This window comes from Peromyscus maniculatus, chromosome 9, assembly GCF_049852395.1.
Source record: "Peromyscus maniculatus bairdii isolate BWxNUB_F1_BW_parent chromosome 9, HU_Pman_BW_mat_3.1, whole genome shotgun sequence".
Lineage (NCBI taxonomy): Eukaryota > Metazoa > Chordata > Mammalia > Rodentia > Cricetidae > Peromyscus > Peromyscus maniculatus.
The window spans coordinates 55949001-55966050 of record NC_134860.1 but is presented as its reverse complement, the minus strand read 5'-3'; the positions used below and the strand labels follow the sequence as shown (position 1 = coordinate 55966050).

Here is a 17050-nt window from a genome sequence, read left to right as displayed (position 1 = left end):
TGACCCATTTGGGGAACAGTGGATAGATTCAAATGACAGGCAGAAATTGATACAAAAGATGGCACCAGAGATGCAGACCGGGGCAGAGTACTCAGTGAAAAGTGCAGAAAGTTACACAGCCAAGGGCACAGGCCTCTAGGCAAGCACTGGAGAGATCTCAGTGAAGTCACCCTCAGATCAAGGTGCTGAAGGTAATTCTGCTATCACTGTAGAAAAGGGTTGATACTGGGAGGTGCTGGGACAGGGGAACGTCTGAAAGCATGTGTCTGCAGGGAGATCACAGCACATGTGTGTCTCTGTAGCACTCTGTCCTAAGAGAAATCTCCAGCCCTGAAGATACTTGACCCAGGAGATGGTATGTGTCCCTTGCTTTTCCCTCACTAGGACTCATAACTGGGACTGTCGGCTGACTGTGGCCACAGGGAAGGTGAGTAGAAGTCTACCATTTCGTTTGTTTAGATTCTGGTTAGGGTTCTTGTTGTTTTGAGACAGAGTCTCACTGTGTAGACCTGTCTAGCCTGGAACCGCAAACCTCAAACTCACAGCCTGAGTGCTGGGATTAAAGGCATGTGCCATCACACCCAGCTAGTGCTTGGGGTTGGTTTTGGTTGGTTTTGGTTTTTTGGTTTTATGTTTTGGGGGACTGTTTGTTTGTTTTTAATAAAGGAAGTGTTTAATTGTGCTTACAGCTCCAGAAGGTTAGAGTCCATGATGTTGGACCAAAGGTATCTGAGCAGGAACAGCTGAGAATTCACAACTCAAGCAACACAACCTGTCTGTGTAGACCAGGTTGGCCTCCAATTGGCAGCAACCCCCCTGCCTCACCCTTCTGAGTGTTGGGATTCTAGGCACATGCTACCACATCCAACAAATCTACTTCTAACCACAAACTATATGTCTGCGAAAAGCCCTACAGGAGGTAGTTGGGATTTGACAGAGCTAATGTTAATACAGTCTGGGTTCAACTTCCTGCAATATTGTCCCAGGCATTTTTTGGGATCAACATTCGGTGTACTTTCCACCCTGTTCCAGGCATGTGCTGGCACTGGGGTGCATGCAAGCAAGAAGACAACCATCATGACAGAGAGATGACTCCAGAGAAAGAGAAATGACTGCAGAAGCCACTGAAAACATCCAGATGAGAAAAGCTCAAGCCAGTGGAAAATCCTGCAGACAACATTGCTGAACATGGAGTTGGATGTGCTCTCCTTGTCAGCCATTAAACCTCAGGAGTGAGAATCAAACCAGCCATGTCATCTGACAGCCTAGTCATTTCAGCTGGGGAGAAGATTCCAGAGGGGCATGCAAGGCAATCCTTGCAGCAAAGATCAAATGGTACAGCCTAGACGTGAGTTGATTCAATCACTACATTCCGCAGAAACACTTACTTGGATACATATATGTCAGGGTATATATGAACTATAATTTCTATATATAACCTAAAATAACTTAAAATTCATATCTTGAAATAAATACTTATTGGAAAAAACAAAGCTACCTTTTTAGGTAGGAATTTGTGCCCGGAAGTTTGGAGACGGTTGTGATAACACAGTCACTACCAGGTGTTCTGCTTCAGCCTATAATCTCAGCACTCAAGACAACAATACAGGACTGTCATGTGTCTGAGGCTCCTGGACTACATAATGAGACCCTGTCTCTAAATAAATAAATAACAATAAAGAAAGAAATAAACTTACAGTTCTCTCAACCCACTTAAGGGCAGAATTTCTGTGCTATATACAAAAAAAAATGCATTGTGTTGTATTCAACTGGAATTGACTTAATTAAATCCACTTACATCTCTAAAATGAAAAAAAATAAGAGTATGTCAAATAAAGAATGCCATTTTATAACTTTTAAAACTTTTTATATCTATATCTTACATATATATCTTTGCACTTAAAAGTACTAGCAAAACTCATTTAGAAAATAAGTAAATTTACCTATACCAAGAGCTGGATTTCAAAAGCTAACTTAAATTCTATATCTAACAAACATTTTTAAATAATTTAGTTTCTTTCTCAAGAAGCACTTCTAAAAGGTATTCAAATATCTAAACTAATTAACCTGTAGTGGAAAATTCCTCCAAAATAGAAAAATCACATCCTATGACATTAATAATAGTGTGTTACCAGCAGCCAAGATATGGAACCAGCCTCACCAACACATGCATGGACAAAGAAAATGAGGCACATACTCACAATGGAGTTTTATTTAGCTATAAAGAAGAATTGATATATCATTTGCAGGAAAATAGCTGGACCTGAAAATCATGCTAAACAAAATAAGCCAAACTTAGACAAAGATCATATTTTCTTATATGCAGAATACAATGTATGTGTGCATGAGTGCATGTGTGTGTATGTGTTGTATACATGCATGCATGTGTGTGTATGTATATGTTTGTTGTGTGTATGCTTGCATGTGTGCATGTGTATATGCATGCATGTGCATGTGTGCATGTGTGTGCATGCATGTGTATGTGTTATGTGCATGCACGAGCCTGTGTGTATATGTGTGTGTATGCATACATACATGGATATGAGTGTGAGTGTGTGTGTATGTGAATGTGTGTGTGAGGTGTGTGTTTGAGTGTGTGTGGGTGGGTGGGTGGGTGTGTGTGTATGATGTCTGTCATGAAACTAAAAGCGATCTAAAGGGAAAGAGATAATGTAGAGGAACAAGGACAAATAGTGCATGCTTTCTCTCACATACAGAATCTAGAGTTAACATTTATTACAAATTTAAGGTTAATGATACACACATATGTGTAGAACAAGAGAACTACATAAGGGAAGAGAGGAAATGAGAAGGAAGGGGAGAGACAAGGAAGAGTAATGAAGGGGGAAATATAAGCAAAGTTCAACACATATAAAAATATAATAAGGAGACATTCTTTTGTACACTAAAAAATTAATTTAAAAAACCATTTACATGTGTAATATATTCAGATTATGCAGGATATAATCTCGTCATTTGTAATAGTGGGGTAAAACTTTGCACTACATGTGTGTATACACATTTTAAAAACAGGCTATGGGGGCTGGAGAGATGGCTCAGCAGTTAAGAACACTTGCTGGTTTTGTCCCCCGGCACCCACATGATGCTTCACAACTATTTGTAACTTCAGTTCCAGGGGATCTGATGCCCTTTTCAGACCTCTGAGTCACTGCATACCTGTGCACGGTATACATACACACATGCACACAAAACACTTACACAAGAAAGTAAAAAATATCTAAGAAACAGAAGTAGGACATAGACAGTCAAGAAGTGCATCTAGGAAAAGTTGTCTTTCAATGGTATCAGCTGAGAATTTCAGAACTTTTCCTACTCTGAGTTTCCTCTAAGTCTCAACTTTTTGTAAGCACTAATCCAGGTTTTCATAGCTCAAGTAACTTGGATTAAATGATCATTTGACCACCAACAACTATAATTAAAACAAAAAAAACTCAAGGTTATTTTGTTCAAAACTTGACTGTTGAACTATAGTTCCACACTGTAGCTACAACCCATTCACCACATTCACATGTTCATCAGAGAATACTAAACCCCGACGGTGTTCGGTGCACTGTGATGTGCTCCTGGGCTAGGAGAACTGAAGAGAGCAAGGGGGTAACACCAGCCACCCTCCTGCAGAGCAGACCCTCCAGCCCTACCCAGGACCAGGCACCGTTCCCAACAACTGGCACATCACAACAAATGCTCCATCACCACCAGGACCTTCCAGCCAGTGAGGATGGAGAGTGAGACTGGGGAGAAAGAAATTCATAATGCTTGTAAATAATGACAACGCCACTGGATCCTATTCACATACAAGACTGTCTGACAATAATTTCCACCTCCATCTACCCTGCACAATGAAAATCTTATGTTATTCAGAGAAAGGGTTTAGACTCTCACTGCACGGCCTATTTCTAGTTTTAATTACAATGCTTGGCAAAGCTTGGGGATCATTTCAATTCATTTCAAAAATAACTCCCCATTCAATAAAAGAAGATGGATTTTTCACACTTGTGAATTTTTATTTACTTGATAATGAAGATGGCTTGGCATATAAATAAAGTGTTTTCTTGGCAAATTTGGTCTAGTGAAGATGCAGAATTGTAATGAAACAGCCTGCCTCAGAGAGTAAAAACTCCCATTTGACTTCCAGACTCAGTTTCTCTTCTTATTCAGCCTAGCAAGCATACAGCTCACATCAAAGGTGGGTCATGGCGATTAGCAAAGTGCCTGCTGCTACTTACTGATCCGTACAGTTCCCCCTTCTCGTTCATGCCGAGGTAGAGTCCACTGTCCACGCCACGGATGCTGACCAGGCCAACTGCTATACTGATAAATTCCAGAATGCCTGTGAGATAAACAGAAAACAGAGGAGAGTTAGAGCCCAGAGAGTGTCCCCAGAGCCACAGCATTCCCAGGGGCTCCAGAGAGGAAACTGGGCCCAGCTTCCGACTTGGAGCACTTCATACAAGACTTCTGCCCTAAAGAACTGATGTTCCAACTAAATTCTATCTTATCATCTTCAGATACTAAATTATCATAGCAGAACATGACTTACATAATTACTGACATAATTGAAAAATTTTAGAATTAATAACGACATAAACATTCTAAATGACAGGTCTGATGAAAACAATGCAATGAGCTAAGGGTATACTTGGAGGGGAAGTGACATATTTCCATTTTATATATGGGAAATTAAGTATTTATGTATGCTTATCTTGAATTTGTACTTACCATCCTCTGGGCCTGGGAGAAAGAAACACATATACAATATGTATATTGTATATGTCAGTATGTGTGTGAGAGAGAGAGAATATGTACATGTAAACATATATATGCACATTTTTTAAATTCTATTCAGAGAACTGTCTTATATCTCTAAAAATAATAGTGTGGGGTGCTAAGTAAGCCTTCACTGGCTTATGCAGAGAATGATCTATCTCTCAACTGTATAACCTTATTGAGCTCCATTTGAGAAACTAAAGGATCATACACACACACACACACACACACACACACACACACACACACACACATACACCTCAAAAGCCTTTGCCTAAACAGAGTATTGATTCTTTTTCTGTTGTTGTCTAAACCTCAAAGAAATAGTTCAACAATTAAAATAGCCTAATATTCTGGAAGGAAACATACTGATTTAAAAAAAAATACTCCTGATTAAAATAGGCATGGGATACTCTATCCCCAAAGTAAATCAATATAATGATCTCGTTCACTTCCTTCTTTCGCCTTGCTTACCTCACTAAAAATAACAACACCTAAGCTGGGCATCCGTCCAGAGTTTTACAGCCACACAGCAGCAGCTTCAGTCTCCCTGAGTCTACTGTTGCTTTAAGACGCTCATCCCACAGGATACACAGATGCTGCTAATCATCTCTGTGCTTGGCCATGCTCCCACTTTGGTTATAAATTAAAGTACTACACTTTGTGTAGATCTTGTATCGGTACATACCAAATAACGAGCTCTTATTTTGAAAATATCTTCAATTATTGACAAAGTGTACTTACATCTAGGAGTGTAGAAGGAAGGAGAAAAAAGCCCATGGAAACAGTAATTGTGTGTGTGTGTGTGTGTGTGTGTGTGTGTGTGTGTGTGTGTGTGTGTCTGTATATATGGAGAGAGAGAGAGAGAGAGAGAGAGAGAGAGAGAGAGAGAGAGAGCTAAAGTTAGTCTCCTGTGACTAATGAAAAAGCACTTATATGGATTTTTAAACAATTAATTTTCCATCTCTTATGGACTAGACCGGGCTGCCATCAAATGCAAACCCTGACTCCATAAATCTAATAAAGTAAAGGATTAAGTCGGAAGGAAACTCAGTTGTGAGGTGATCACTCACTCTCATAGACAGTTTCACTCATTCTTGTAGACTCACGAAATGTCACAAAGATCCTCATGTTTATGTCTCACAGAATATCTGCCCACATACAAAAACTTATTCTAACAGAATGTGAGATCATGAATGATAGGCGGCAAAATCACAGATGACATCTGAGCTACCACGCTGTAACTTTCACAGACCATCCACTTGACACAAGCCAGTGTGTGGCTAGGCTGCCCTCCTTCACAAAGCCAATGAGGAGATCAGAGAGGCCGTATCTCCTCGAGATTCACTGCAGAGGAGATATACCTCCTTTTCCATGCAGTCATTTTATTCATGGTACCATTTCTAACCCTATGACTCAAAATAATCAAAATTGGAACACTTTGTCCTTATTAGGGGCCACCTACCTATACAAGACTCTCTTCTTGGTACCAAGAAAGTACACCCTAACCAAAGTCATAGAAATCCTGAAATTAGCATACGGACTTTCTTTGAGTCTACTTTCACTATAAAATGAAAAACAGGAAACACCTCACCCACCTTGAAGTCTGTGCCATTTAATTTACCAGGTCAATGAGGAAAGGGTTAACCATAAAACTAAAATCCACTCATGTCCTCTGAGAGGCCACCTGATGATCTATTTCCTCTATCTGTGGGGCAGCTCTGAGAACTACCAACCACCTACAGTTCTTCCTAATCCAAGAGAGTATGAGTTCACAAAACTACCTGACAGGCTGCTCTCAGAATTGACAGAATTGCAGGAATAATAGTAATGACCACAAGGATTATGGAACAGCCAGAATACTTAAGCATTCGAGGCCTTCTCTTCTCCAGTCTACAAGACAGTCCTAGGCACTGCAGTCTTCAGCCCCAGTGTATAACAGAGCAACTGAAATTTTAATTGTCCAAGTCAATCAGAATGTAAGGCCTGCCTCCTTGAATATTCCACACGCTGCCGCAGCTGGCTCTAACTTTTTGGGTTTTGTATCTGTAATTTCTTGCCACTTAATACACTTAACTTCTGAGACTGTTGTTATATAATATGGGGATGAAAGTATTAATATATTTATCTTGTTTTAGCTAGTTATTAACAAAATATCTAACATTTATATACATTCACTTATTCCATCAATGAACTATTATTGAGGGACTACATTAACCAAGCACCACACCACTTATTAAATATAAAAATATGACAGAAATATACAGCCTGGGCCCCACCTCCGGCTCAGCCGTAGTCCTTCGTTATCTATGGAGAGACATTCCTTCCCTGCCTGAAGCCACAGCACCCCAAGCCCTGTTCATATTGTTTTATATACTCATGACAAAATTTAACTTACAAATTAGGCTCCCTAATAGGTTAATAATAACTAATAACAAACTGGAACTAGTATAGAATAGTGTAAATACTAAATGTGTGAAACTTTTGAATTATTTCTGGAACATGCCATTCAACATTTTCAGACACAGTAAAAAGTGAAGCCACCGGGGCAAGGGGCTACTGAAATAGGAAGGACAAATAAACAGAGAGCTATGACAACAGTGTGGCACACATAGATGTGTAGGGGACAAGTGTATCCAAAGATGGGTCGTTTGTTCAGTTACAGAAAAGCAAGTCAGGGGAGCAGCATAGAAAAAACAAAACAAATCTGAGATGAGTCTGGGGAGCTCTCCCAGCAAGAAGCAGGACCCAGTGACCCCAGGTGGAAATATTTCATCACCTCAAACCCTCATCCATATCCCAGAAATTCCTTAAGAGTAGAGACCTCAAAAAAAAACAAAAAAAACAAAAAAAAAAAAACAAAAAACAAAAAAACAGCCCAGATTTTTATGAGGCCTCCCCATGACCCAAGGGTAAGCAAAACACCCAAATGTGTGAGTCACAGCCCTTCACTCACACCCTGGAACACCAATGTGCTAAGGTCAGGGAGACCCGGCAACACAGTAGCCAGACACCACCCCATGTAGACCAGGATCTTTCTCATTCCTGGTACTACCTTGTCCACGGGGAACTCTACAACCTCCACCAGATCAACCAAGCCCTCTGTGGGCCAGAGCCGGTGCCAAGAGAGTGCCTCCAGCTGTCTTCCTGGAGGACAGAGCCCGCCTGCCTCACACCAATCTGTTTCCCTGTGCAGAGCTAGGTAAGGAACATGGACAGCCCAGAAGATACCAGTCAGTGACAATCCAGGAGGAGATGGTTCTATGATGGGATGTCTTGTGATCAAAGGAAGAAGAAAGGGGGGGAATAAAAAGAAAAGAAGAGGAAAGAGAGAACAATGTGTTGGCCTAAAACTGACATTGTGACCTAGCTCTCCTAGCACACACCACCTAGATAACATCGGTTCAGAAAGGCCACAATGGGGACCGGTAACTGGGCAGCAAGCAGACCAGTGACATTCGTCAACTCTCTCCACCACAGACAACCATTTCTATAAGGACCCACTTGGAGCCTCACAGAGGCTGATAAGGCCAAAGATCTGGTCACCTACTTACAGACTAGTCCCAGACTAGCCTCCTCTCCCCAGTCTCACTGACTACCAGTGACTGGAGTTGTGTTCAGTTGTGTGTCACTCACCCCACGACAGCCCACCTTCCTAGAATCCCACTTGCTCTGCCTCACCTCTAAAGCCAGCCACAGGCAATGAGAGGGCTGCCAGACAGCGGCTGTCACGCCTTCACCTGTTGCCCTCTTCAGACAACAAAAACCTATGAAACCAGGATTCGTCAGCATCGTTGACCGCCATAAGAAGACGATAAAACCCTTTTGTCACACAATGTGGCTGCAGGACTTAGAGACCTCAATCTCAAACTAACCAGGAGACTTCCTCTCTGCTGGCTAGTTTTCCCAGGGCCAGCAGGTGGAAGGCAGATCGCTGGAGAAGAGCTATCAATGGTATTACTCTGTACGCTACAATACAGACTGGCCAGGGGAGATGTGCGCACTGGTGATAGAGCAGTATGGCTGTTACATGGGTAACCAACCACTTTCTGATTGGAGGTGAGGCATAATCCATAGGGGAGAATTCATACTGCACACCCAGTCAAAAGCCTGTGGCTGGCAATCTCCCAGGCCCGAGTGTAGAATCTACCATTGTGATTTTGCTAAACGATCATGTTGCCTTCTAAATATTTGTCAAGCTGCCTTCTAAATATTTATGTTTATACTCAAAGATCTATGCTTCTCCCAACTTTGTTTTTCTAACCAGAGTTTCATTTTGCAATGGGCAGCTGTTAATGCTAAGACTCCTAATTAGTTAAAGTGCTTACAATAAGTGACAGAGAGTCCTCGGCCCTAACTGGGACATCTGCATCACCACCACCCTTTCCCAGGCTCAGCGAACACCTGGGAAGAGAGGGTAGAAAGAATATGAAGAGTCGGAAGACAGGGAGGAGTGTTAGGAAATGCTGTCTTCCAGACATGGCTTGGCTGGCACACTCATCAATTCATAACAACTGGGGTCACCTGCACAAGACCCAAACAAGATCAAGCCGGTCAACATTCCAGCACACGGATGGGAAGGGGTCTAAGCAGCTCCCAACCCTAGCTGAGGAGCTTCGGGCAGCTGGCAGCTACTAGTGGAGGAAGAGCCCTTTTTCTTTGGGGGTGTGGCTACTGATAGCTAGCCACGCTCCGGGAGATAGCCCCACACCCATATGCATATATGGACCAGCACTAACTGGCCTCAGTGGTGTAGTAAAAGGGGGAGGAAACAGCAGCTATGAAGTTAGGGAAGCTGTGGGAGGGAGATGTCCAGGGGCAATTGGAGGGGGGAAATAAGGGGCAGATAAGATCAGGATTCATTGTATAAATATATGCAGTTCTCCAAGACTATAAGATACAACAGACAGTGGAGTAGCCAGTGGCCCCAACTACTCCAGAAACTGAGGCAGAAGGATTGCTTGAGCCCAAGAATTCCTAGCCAGCCTGAGCATCATAGTGACCCTGGTGACTGTGTTAAAGAAGAAAGAGGTGGAAGAGGAGACTGGGGAGGAAGGCCAGTGAAGAGAAAACGAAAGAAAATAAGGAGGGTGAGGGAGAAAAGAAATGGTTCAGATTTTACAGAGAAACATGACAAAGGTTAAACTGGCCATGGTGACAGAGGCCTGTCACCCCAGCACTTGGGAGGTGTGGGCACGAAGATCAGCAGTTCGAGGCCAGCCTGTACTGCTTAAGACCCAGTCTCAAAAGTGGGTGAAGGGGGTGGTGAAGCCCCCTTCTCTTTCACAGCTCCCTGATCATGCGCAGTAGCCACATGAGGAGGTTCCAGAGGATCACAGAGCCTGAATCTCGGCATCCCTGCACCAGCGTGAACAAAACTGAGTTCCCTTAGGAAATGGCAGCTGAGTGGATATCCAAGCTTTCGGCCGCAGCAAGCCACAAGGCAGCCCTTAGGAAGGCTTTACCCTAGAAGGTACCGAAAAGGCACAAAGAATTTTGCTTTTTCTGCAAAACCCTACAAATAAGTTTTTAACTTGGTCTTATTAATTTTTTTTTATCACATTATTATCTTTCTCCCACCTAGTACCACCACCTTCTGACAGGACTCCTTTTAACAGAGCAGGCCCTGCCCCTCAAATGGCTCACCAGTAGGGGTATCCATCTAAGGTTCTAATCACATGGGGGTCACTACCCCCACGCCAGGAGGTCGGCCAGCTTCAGCCTCCACGGGCCCAGCGTTCACTTTTTCGTTTGCCTACTTAATTTTTTGCTCATTGTCTAGCAAGACCAGAAAGCCCTTCCAAGTGGGGAGGAAAAAAAACCACTCTTGATTCCTAGCCCATCACTCAAAGACCCGACCCCCAGCTCCCCTCCTCCCAGCTCCCATCACCCCTATGGAAAAAACAAAGGGCTCCTTAAGGTCCCACCTTCAACTCCCTGGCCGGGCCGCAGCCCCTGCCGCGCTGAGACTCCCGCACCCCCATGTCCCCTGAACCGCCCGGGCCTTGCTCCCACCGAGCTGGCCAGCAGCTGCAGTCACCTGCGGCGGCTCGGGGGTGGCAGAAAGCATTTGCCCAGCACGTTTCCTTCTGCCTGCCGTTCTTTTCCAGGTAGAAAAGGCACCTTCTATTTTAATCGAGGTGTAAACCCACCCCACCTACAGCTACTCTGAAACCCAGGGAGAAGATGAAGTCCCCTGGGAGGAGCAAAGGAGGCGCGGAGGCCTCGGCTGCGGGGTGGGGGGTGGAAGGTGAAGCCGCGGTGGCCCGGACGCCAGGTGCGCCCCGCAGCCCCTCCGCCCCGCCCGGGCCCGCGCCGCCGGGTCCTAGCGCCGATGCGACTCCCAGCGGGCGGGGCTGGGGAGGCAGGGCGCCGAGGCTCCCGGCACACGCACGGCGCTGCAGAGGTTGCTAATATTGGGACCTGCCGCAGCAGCAGCAGCGGGAGACCGCGGCACTGCTGTCACCCCGGGGGCCTGCTTCTCACTGCAACCGGATGAAAGACTTAAATAACCCTCCTTCCCCACCCCCACTGCGCACAACCGCCCACTCAGCTCCATCCGAAAGAGGGTGAGTGGCACCGGCAAGAGCCAAGCGCGCCCTTCCCTCCCCCCTCCCCCCCGCGGTACACCCGGCCGACCTGCGATACTCGCACCCGGGGTCCCCAGCAAGGGCCGGGTCTTCCGCTTCCCTCCTATCAACACCCCCTCACACACAAGCGCGCGCGCGCGCACACACACACACACACACACAGACACACACACGCACACACACAGTGCAGAACCAGAGAGTAGAGATGTCACTTCCTTGGCGACACCTTCTCCAACCTCTAGGATCGAGGCGGGGTGAGGAGATGGGGCTTTTTGTTTGATAATCTCGGTTCAGCCGCTGTACCTGCAGTCCTTGTCCGCTGACCCCTGAACGCGCGCGCTCCCTGGCCCTGCATCCTAGCACAGATATCTGATGTCTCTCTCAAGTGCGCGTGGCAAACGTCCTATCTTAAAGGTGACTGCATTTTTTAAAAAGAAAGAAAGAACGCCGTGGGGAGGTCGGGGGGGGGGGGGAGGTACGTGAAAGGGCCCGGAATGTGAGGGCCATCCAGTGACCTGGGCCCAGTTGTGGAGCACCCAGGCTTGGGACCGGGAAATTCACACAATGAAGGTGGCCCTGGCTGGCCGCAGCGCCCCTGCAGCCCTGCGCTCTGACTGCAGCCAGCCTTCTGCTACTGCGAGGCCAGCTCCGGAGCCCTTCCAGGGCCAGCAGTTAACAATAGCATGCCACCCCCTGCACCGCCTGCGCAGCCCTTTGTCACCCCCACCCCCACCCCTTCCCCTGCCGCTGTGGCCTCGCCAAGCTGTGGGCCCCCGACCCACCTCCCAGACCCGGCGGAGCCCCACGACTCTTCCCAAATCCCGCTGCGCGCTTCTGAAAGAAGGGGGGGGGACCCTGCGTGAGACCGCGAAGCTCAGTTCCGACCTCTAGTCTGTCCTCAGTCCCCGCCACCAACTCTCCGACTGCGGTGCGCACCTCCGGCGGTTCCCACACCGCACACCACCACCGCGCTGCCTCGGGCGGCGGCTGTCAGCACCACCAGACCCGCACTCACACACAAAGAGAAAGCTAAGGGACTGAACACGGGCAAAAAGGAAAAGTCGGACACCCTCCGCGCGGTCAGAAGGGTGTCGGCCCCCGTCCCTCCCCTAGACCTAAGCGGTCCCCGCAGCACCGAGGGACGCAGTGGAGCAGGGTGGAAAGGGAGTGAGAACCCGAGCGCGTTTAGGACCGCGCGGAGCGAAAGCACCGCGGGGCCGGGGGCTGAGCCCGCACCTGCCAGCCCCGAGCGCGGGAGGACCCGGCTCCCGCTGCCCTGAGCATCAGGCGGACTGCCCGGCGCCCTGGGACACTCAATCCGCGCCACCGCCCGCCTCCCGCCACCGCCTGACTTGCTCCGAAAGCCGGACTCGGTAGCAACCCTTAAGGTGGCCAGCTAGACAAGCACTCTAGAAAAGTTTAGTCTTCCCTCCGCGACAGCCAGCAGCGACGTTTACTTCTAGGATGGTGAGAAGATAGTTAGGTTTCAAAGGAATAATCGCGGCGACGGGCTACGCTTTCCGTTTTTTAAGCAGCGAGGGGACACAAGTCGGTTGGAGAAAGTGACTAGGTTCAGTTTTGAGCCCAGCCTCTGTAAGTGAGCCAAGAGGAAAGCCCTGGGCCTCGAGGATCTGAACTATCCCCACCCAGGCCTGAACCCTCATCACCTTGGGGTAACATCCACAGTCCACAGAGCTAAACACGTAGTTTAGATTGAGTCCAACATCTGGCATTAAAGCATGAGGAAGAAAAATCACCACAGGACTTGGTTTTACGACCTAGTCTAAGTGTCGTCAGGTGGGTTCACTCAGGAGTTAACTCCTTCCAACAGTCTCCTTGCCCAAACTGGATTTTTTTATTTTTAAGTAAGTACGTGGGGAAACCTAGATTCCACACACCCCGCCCCCTCCCCAACCCCAGGCAGTACTGTGTTCGCTGACTTAGCACTGCACCACTGAAGGTGCCCCGCCAGGCACGTGTGTGAAAGCATGAAAGTGGGCAGAGTCCCACCTGAGTCTGCAGCCTTCGATGCTGAGTCACAAGTCCTCTGCTCGGAGCACGAAATCCTCGGGATGGCCTTTAAAATGAGCCTGCAGCTTTTGCAAGCGCACGCACTCACTCACCCCAGAAAGCCACTCGGGAAACCCACACAAGGCTGCACACGGTGGAAATGAAAAGGCAGAGGTAGAGAGAGTCGATGGCTGGAAGATCCAGCACCCCTAGTGGGATTTCGGCCCCTCCCCAGGTCATCTTCCCCAGGCGCTCCTGATCTGGGTGCTTCAGATCTGAAACAAGACTTTAGTACTCCCCACAGAACAGCCAGCAACCATAGCCTGAAAGACTTTCAGACCGGCCCCAGGAAAAAAAAAAATGACACGCTTAATTTACAATTCAAGCAGAATACTTATTAGAGGAAAAGGGAAAGGGGAAAAACTTAATCGGAGCAAGATACCGACTACCTACAGCAAACTGGGTGCGTTTTAAAGTTCTTAGTGATTAAAGCTTTAAACTCGTGGAATAGGTCCATTAAAAAGAAACTTCTTAAACCTGAATCTCCCGTATCTGATGAAAAAAAAAAAAAACTTGGAATTTGGGTTATATTCATAACTCACCCCCCCCCCTTAAAAGAAGAAGAGGAAGAAAAAGAAGAAGAAGGAGAAGAAGAAGAAGAAGAAGAAGAAGAAGAAGAAGAAGAAGAAGAAGAAGAAGAAGAAGAAGAAGAAGAAGAAGAAGAACGGCCTTTCAGTGTAGACCTGCACCAGTGCCAGCCACAGATCTGCAATTCCGGAGGCTTTTTCCCTCCCTGGGCTGGCAAGACACGCACAGAGACCGGGGTGGGGGGGGAGGGGGTATGAATATGAGAATATATCCCTTCCAGCATCCCCGCCTAGCCACCGCCTTCCTGGTAGTTAACAATCTGAACATGTCACCGCGTGGACACTGAAGGGTTAAAGGCATACCTACCGAATCGGCTGTGGTCTTTCCTGGTTCCCTGGATAGTACCGTTGGGGAAGATTTCTAAGTGAAATCCAGTCCTGCAGTACAGCTGCCTCCGCCTGAGAATCCCCTTTAAATGATCCAAGTCCGTGACTGCGGGTCCCCGGGGCAGCCCCCCTGCTTCAGACTGACCCAGGTGGTCACTTAGCAACACCGGACTGTCCACCGGCAACACCGGTACGTTCCCGAACGGTACCGCGTCCTGCACACCGAAATAGCTCCCAACTTCACCTAAGGGAGCCATCAGAGGACTCGGCTTTTAAGCACAAGAATAAACAATAATGATGGTATCAACCAGGAGACACTAGGCGAGGTATATCCAACTGCCCTCCCTTGCTGTAGTTGCAGAGAGAGGGGAAAAAAGGGTTCTTTTCTTCAATCCATCCAATGCATAAATAAAAGTAATCTGCTGTTTTTCTGGCACAGGTTCAAGGTCAAACCACTGATAGTCTAAGAAGCCACCACTTTATACTCACACACTGACACTGATCAACACAGCTATGCATCGCTACATATGGAGCCTCCGCTCTCAGCAGGCAGGAAGGTCTTCATCCCATCCGACCGTAATAAGGGAAAAAAATCCGTAGTTTCTCCATTTGCTTAGAGATCAGAATGACCATAGCAACGTAAGTGCTTGGGCGATATTACAGGGATTTTTAAGATGCTCGGGCTACGTCAGAATTTACGGATCCTGACTCCAGAAAGGCATGCGCTGTTTTTACTCTCTAACCGACTCTGCAGACATCAGCATGAATCCTTCAAGGAGGAGGAAAAAAAAAAAAAATCTCACGTTGGCGGCGGCGACAAATCTCTCCTCCCAGTCCCTCCTCCAAAAAATAAGGATAATATAACAAAAAGAAGAAAAAAACTTTCGGCGTCCAAAGCTAGTATCCAGAACGCTGCAGAGGCTCTGCGGAGGTCCAGCGGCTTGCAATGAGGCGAGCGGCAAGCGGCGGGCGAGGACCGCGTCCCGGAGCTCGCGTGCTGCCCGGGCTGCCGCGAACAGGTGTCGCCGCGCGGGCCGCGCAGCGCCGTGGCCGCGGAGCGCTCCTCCTGCGCAGCCCCCGCCGGCGCGCAGAGTGGCGCAGGCGGCGGCATTGGGCCGGGTTTAAGGTAGCGCGGCGGCCGCCCCGCTCCGCCCGGTCCTAGCGCCCGCCCTGACGCCCGAGCCGCTCTGCCGCAGGCCGGGCACAGGCGGCCAGAGCGCGGGACTTCTCGGGAGCCGACGACCTAGGAAACCGGGCTTTAGAGAGGAGCAAGCCGGAGATGCGGTGCCAGAGGCGGGAAGCAGCAGCCGGGAGACCTTCGGTCACCTGAAATCTAGCTCGCTCGAGACGCAGGGGGCAGAGGGAAACTGGGAAAGCAGTTTTCGCGTGGACTCTGTAACCTTGCGTCGCGTTATAAAATAGCCTTGGAGGGAAGGGTTGGTGTAGGGAGCTTGGTTGGACAGGGCAGTTTCTCTTTCATTCTTCAGGCAGACTCAGAGAAGCGCAAACTATATTGCAGGTAAGACAGTTGGATGTAGAGTCAGATTCTTCTCTCTCTCTCTCTCTCTCTCTCTCTCTCTCTCTCTCACACACACACACACACACACACACACACACACACACACACACACACACACACACACACACTGGTGGGCACACACACACTTGGGTTTGTTAGGAGCCTTCTGACTTGCATCTTTGGGTTGTTTAGGTCCTGCCTCCGCCTCCCAGGTTCCCGCAGCTAGGAGCAAAGGGCACCCGCGGCTCCTCTGTCCTTGAGTTCGACTCACGCCCCAGATCTGAGTGTGCGTCTTCGGGGAGAAGGTTCCACTGAGTTCCCTTTAGCTCCCAAGCCAAGCTACTCAGGGCGGTCTTTGACACCCTGAGCTCTGCTTTGCCTGGGAGAAAGGAAAGGCACGCGTTCCAGGGTCTCCCTCCATGGCCTGAAGCTCTCTGCATAGCCTGAGCAGGGCGGGAGCCGCCGGCGGGGCACCCGCGCAGCACGCTGCTCAGTGCTCGCTCGCTGCCGCCGGTGCACTTGGAAGCCGGAGCTCTGGTTCCGGGCCAGGGCTTTTGCTCGCGGCCAGCGGCCTTCGAGCTCAGCCCCAGGCAGGGACAAAGAAACGCACTGCCCGGGGCGGCCAGGGGCAGCGCCCGCCGGTGGCGCTGTCCGCGCCCTGCCACCCACCAGCGCCCCGGTCAGCGAGCGTGGCGTCCCCAACACAAGCACTGCCCCCGCAGCCCGCCCAAAGGCCCGGTCTTTCTCCCTCCTGCTCCTCTTTGTTCACATTGTCTTAGACTCTCGGGTCAAGATGGTGAAAGTTGCTAAGACTTGAGCGCAGCTCCTGACGGCGTGTGAGACAGAAGCAAAGTCCAAAGACCCGAGCCCTGCGGAAGGGAAGCAAATAAAAGGCTTTTTCTGTGGGAGAAGTCAGCCTAGGGCGGCGAAGCCCTGGGGCTGGCCCTACTCAGACCAAAGGGTTTCGCCCCAAAGACGAAGGTAGCAATGAATTTGCAGATTTCGCGGGTATTGGAGGTGCCCGTCCCTGGAGCGACCTTCCCCTGCCCCCGGGGAGAAGGCGTGCTCCCGCCCGGCCCCGAGGGAGAAGAGAGGGGCCAGGTGACCCTCCCCTCTGTCCACTCCCACACCTCTTTGCCGCAGTCCGGGATCATCCGGAGTCCAGGCAC

The 17050-nt window shown here is 48.5% G+C and overlaps 1 protein-coding gene across 1 annotated transcript in view; it reads right to left on the bottom strand.

The window, feature by feature from the left end:
• Fgf9 (fibroblast growth factor 9) overlaps nucleotides 1-15428 on the bottom strand; it is a 40333-nt gene extending 24905 nt beyond the window's left edge. The window contains exons 1-2 of the mRNA XM_006988438.4: nucleotides 14343-15428; nucleotides 4248-4351 (exon numbers count right to left, since the gene is read on the bottom strand). Of these exons, the coding sequence (XP_006988500.1) occupies nucleotides 4248-4351; nucleotides 14343-14619 (381 nt within the window). The 5' untranslated portion in view covers nucleotides 14620-15428. The remainder of the gene's footprint in view (nucleotides 1-4247; nucleotides 4352-14342) is intronic.
• Nucleotides 15429-17050: the final 1622 nt, after the last annotated feature.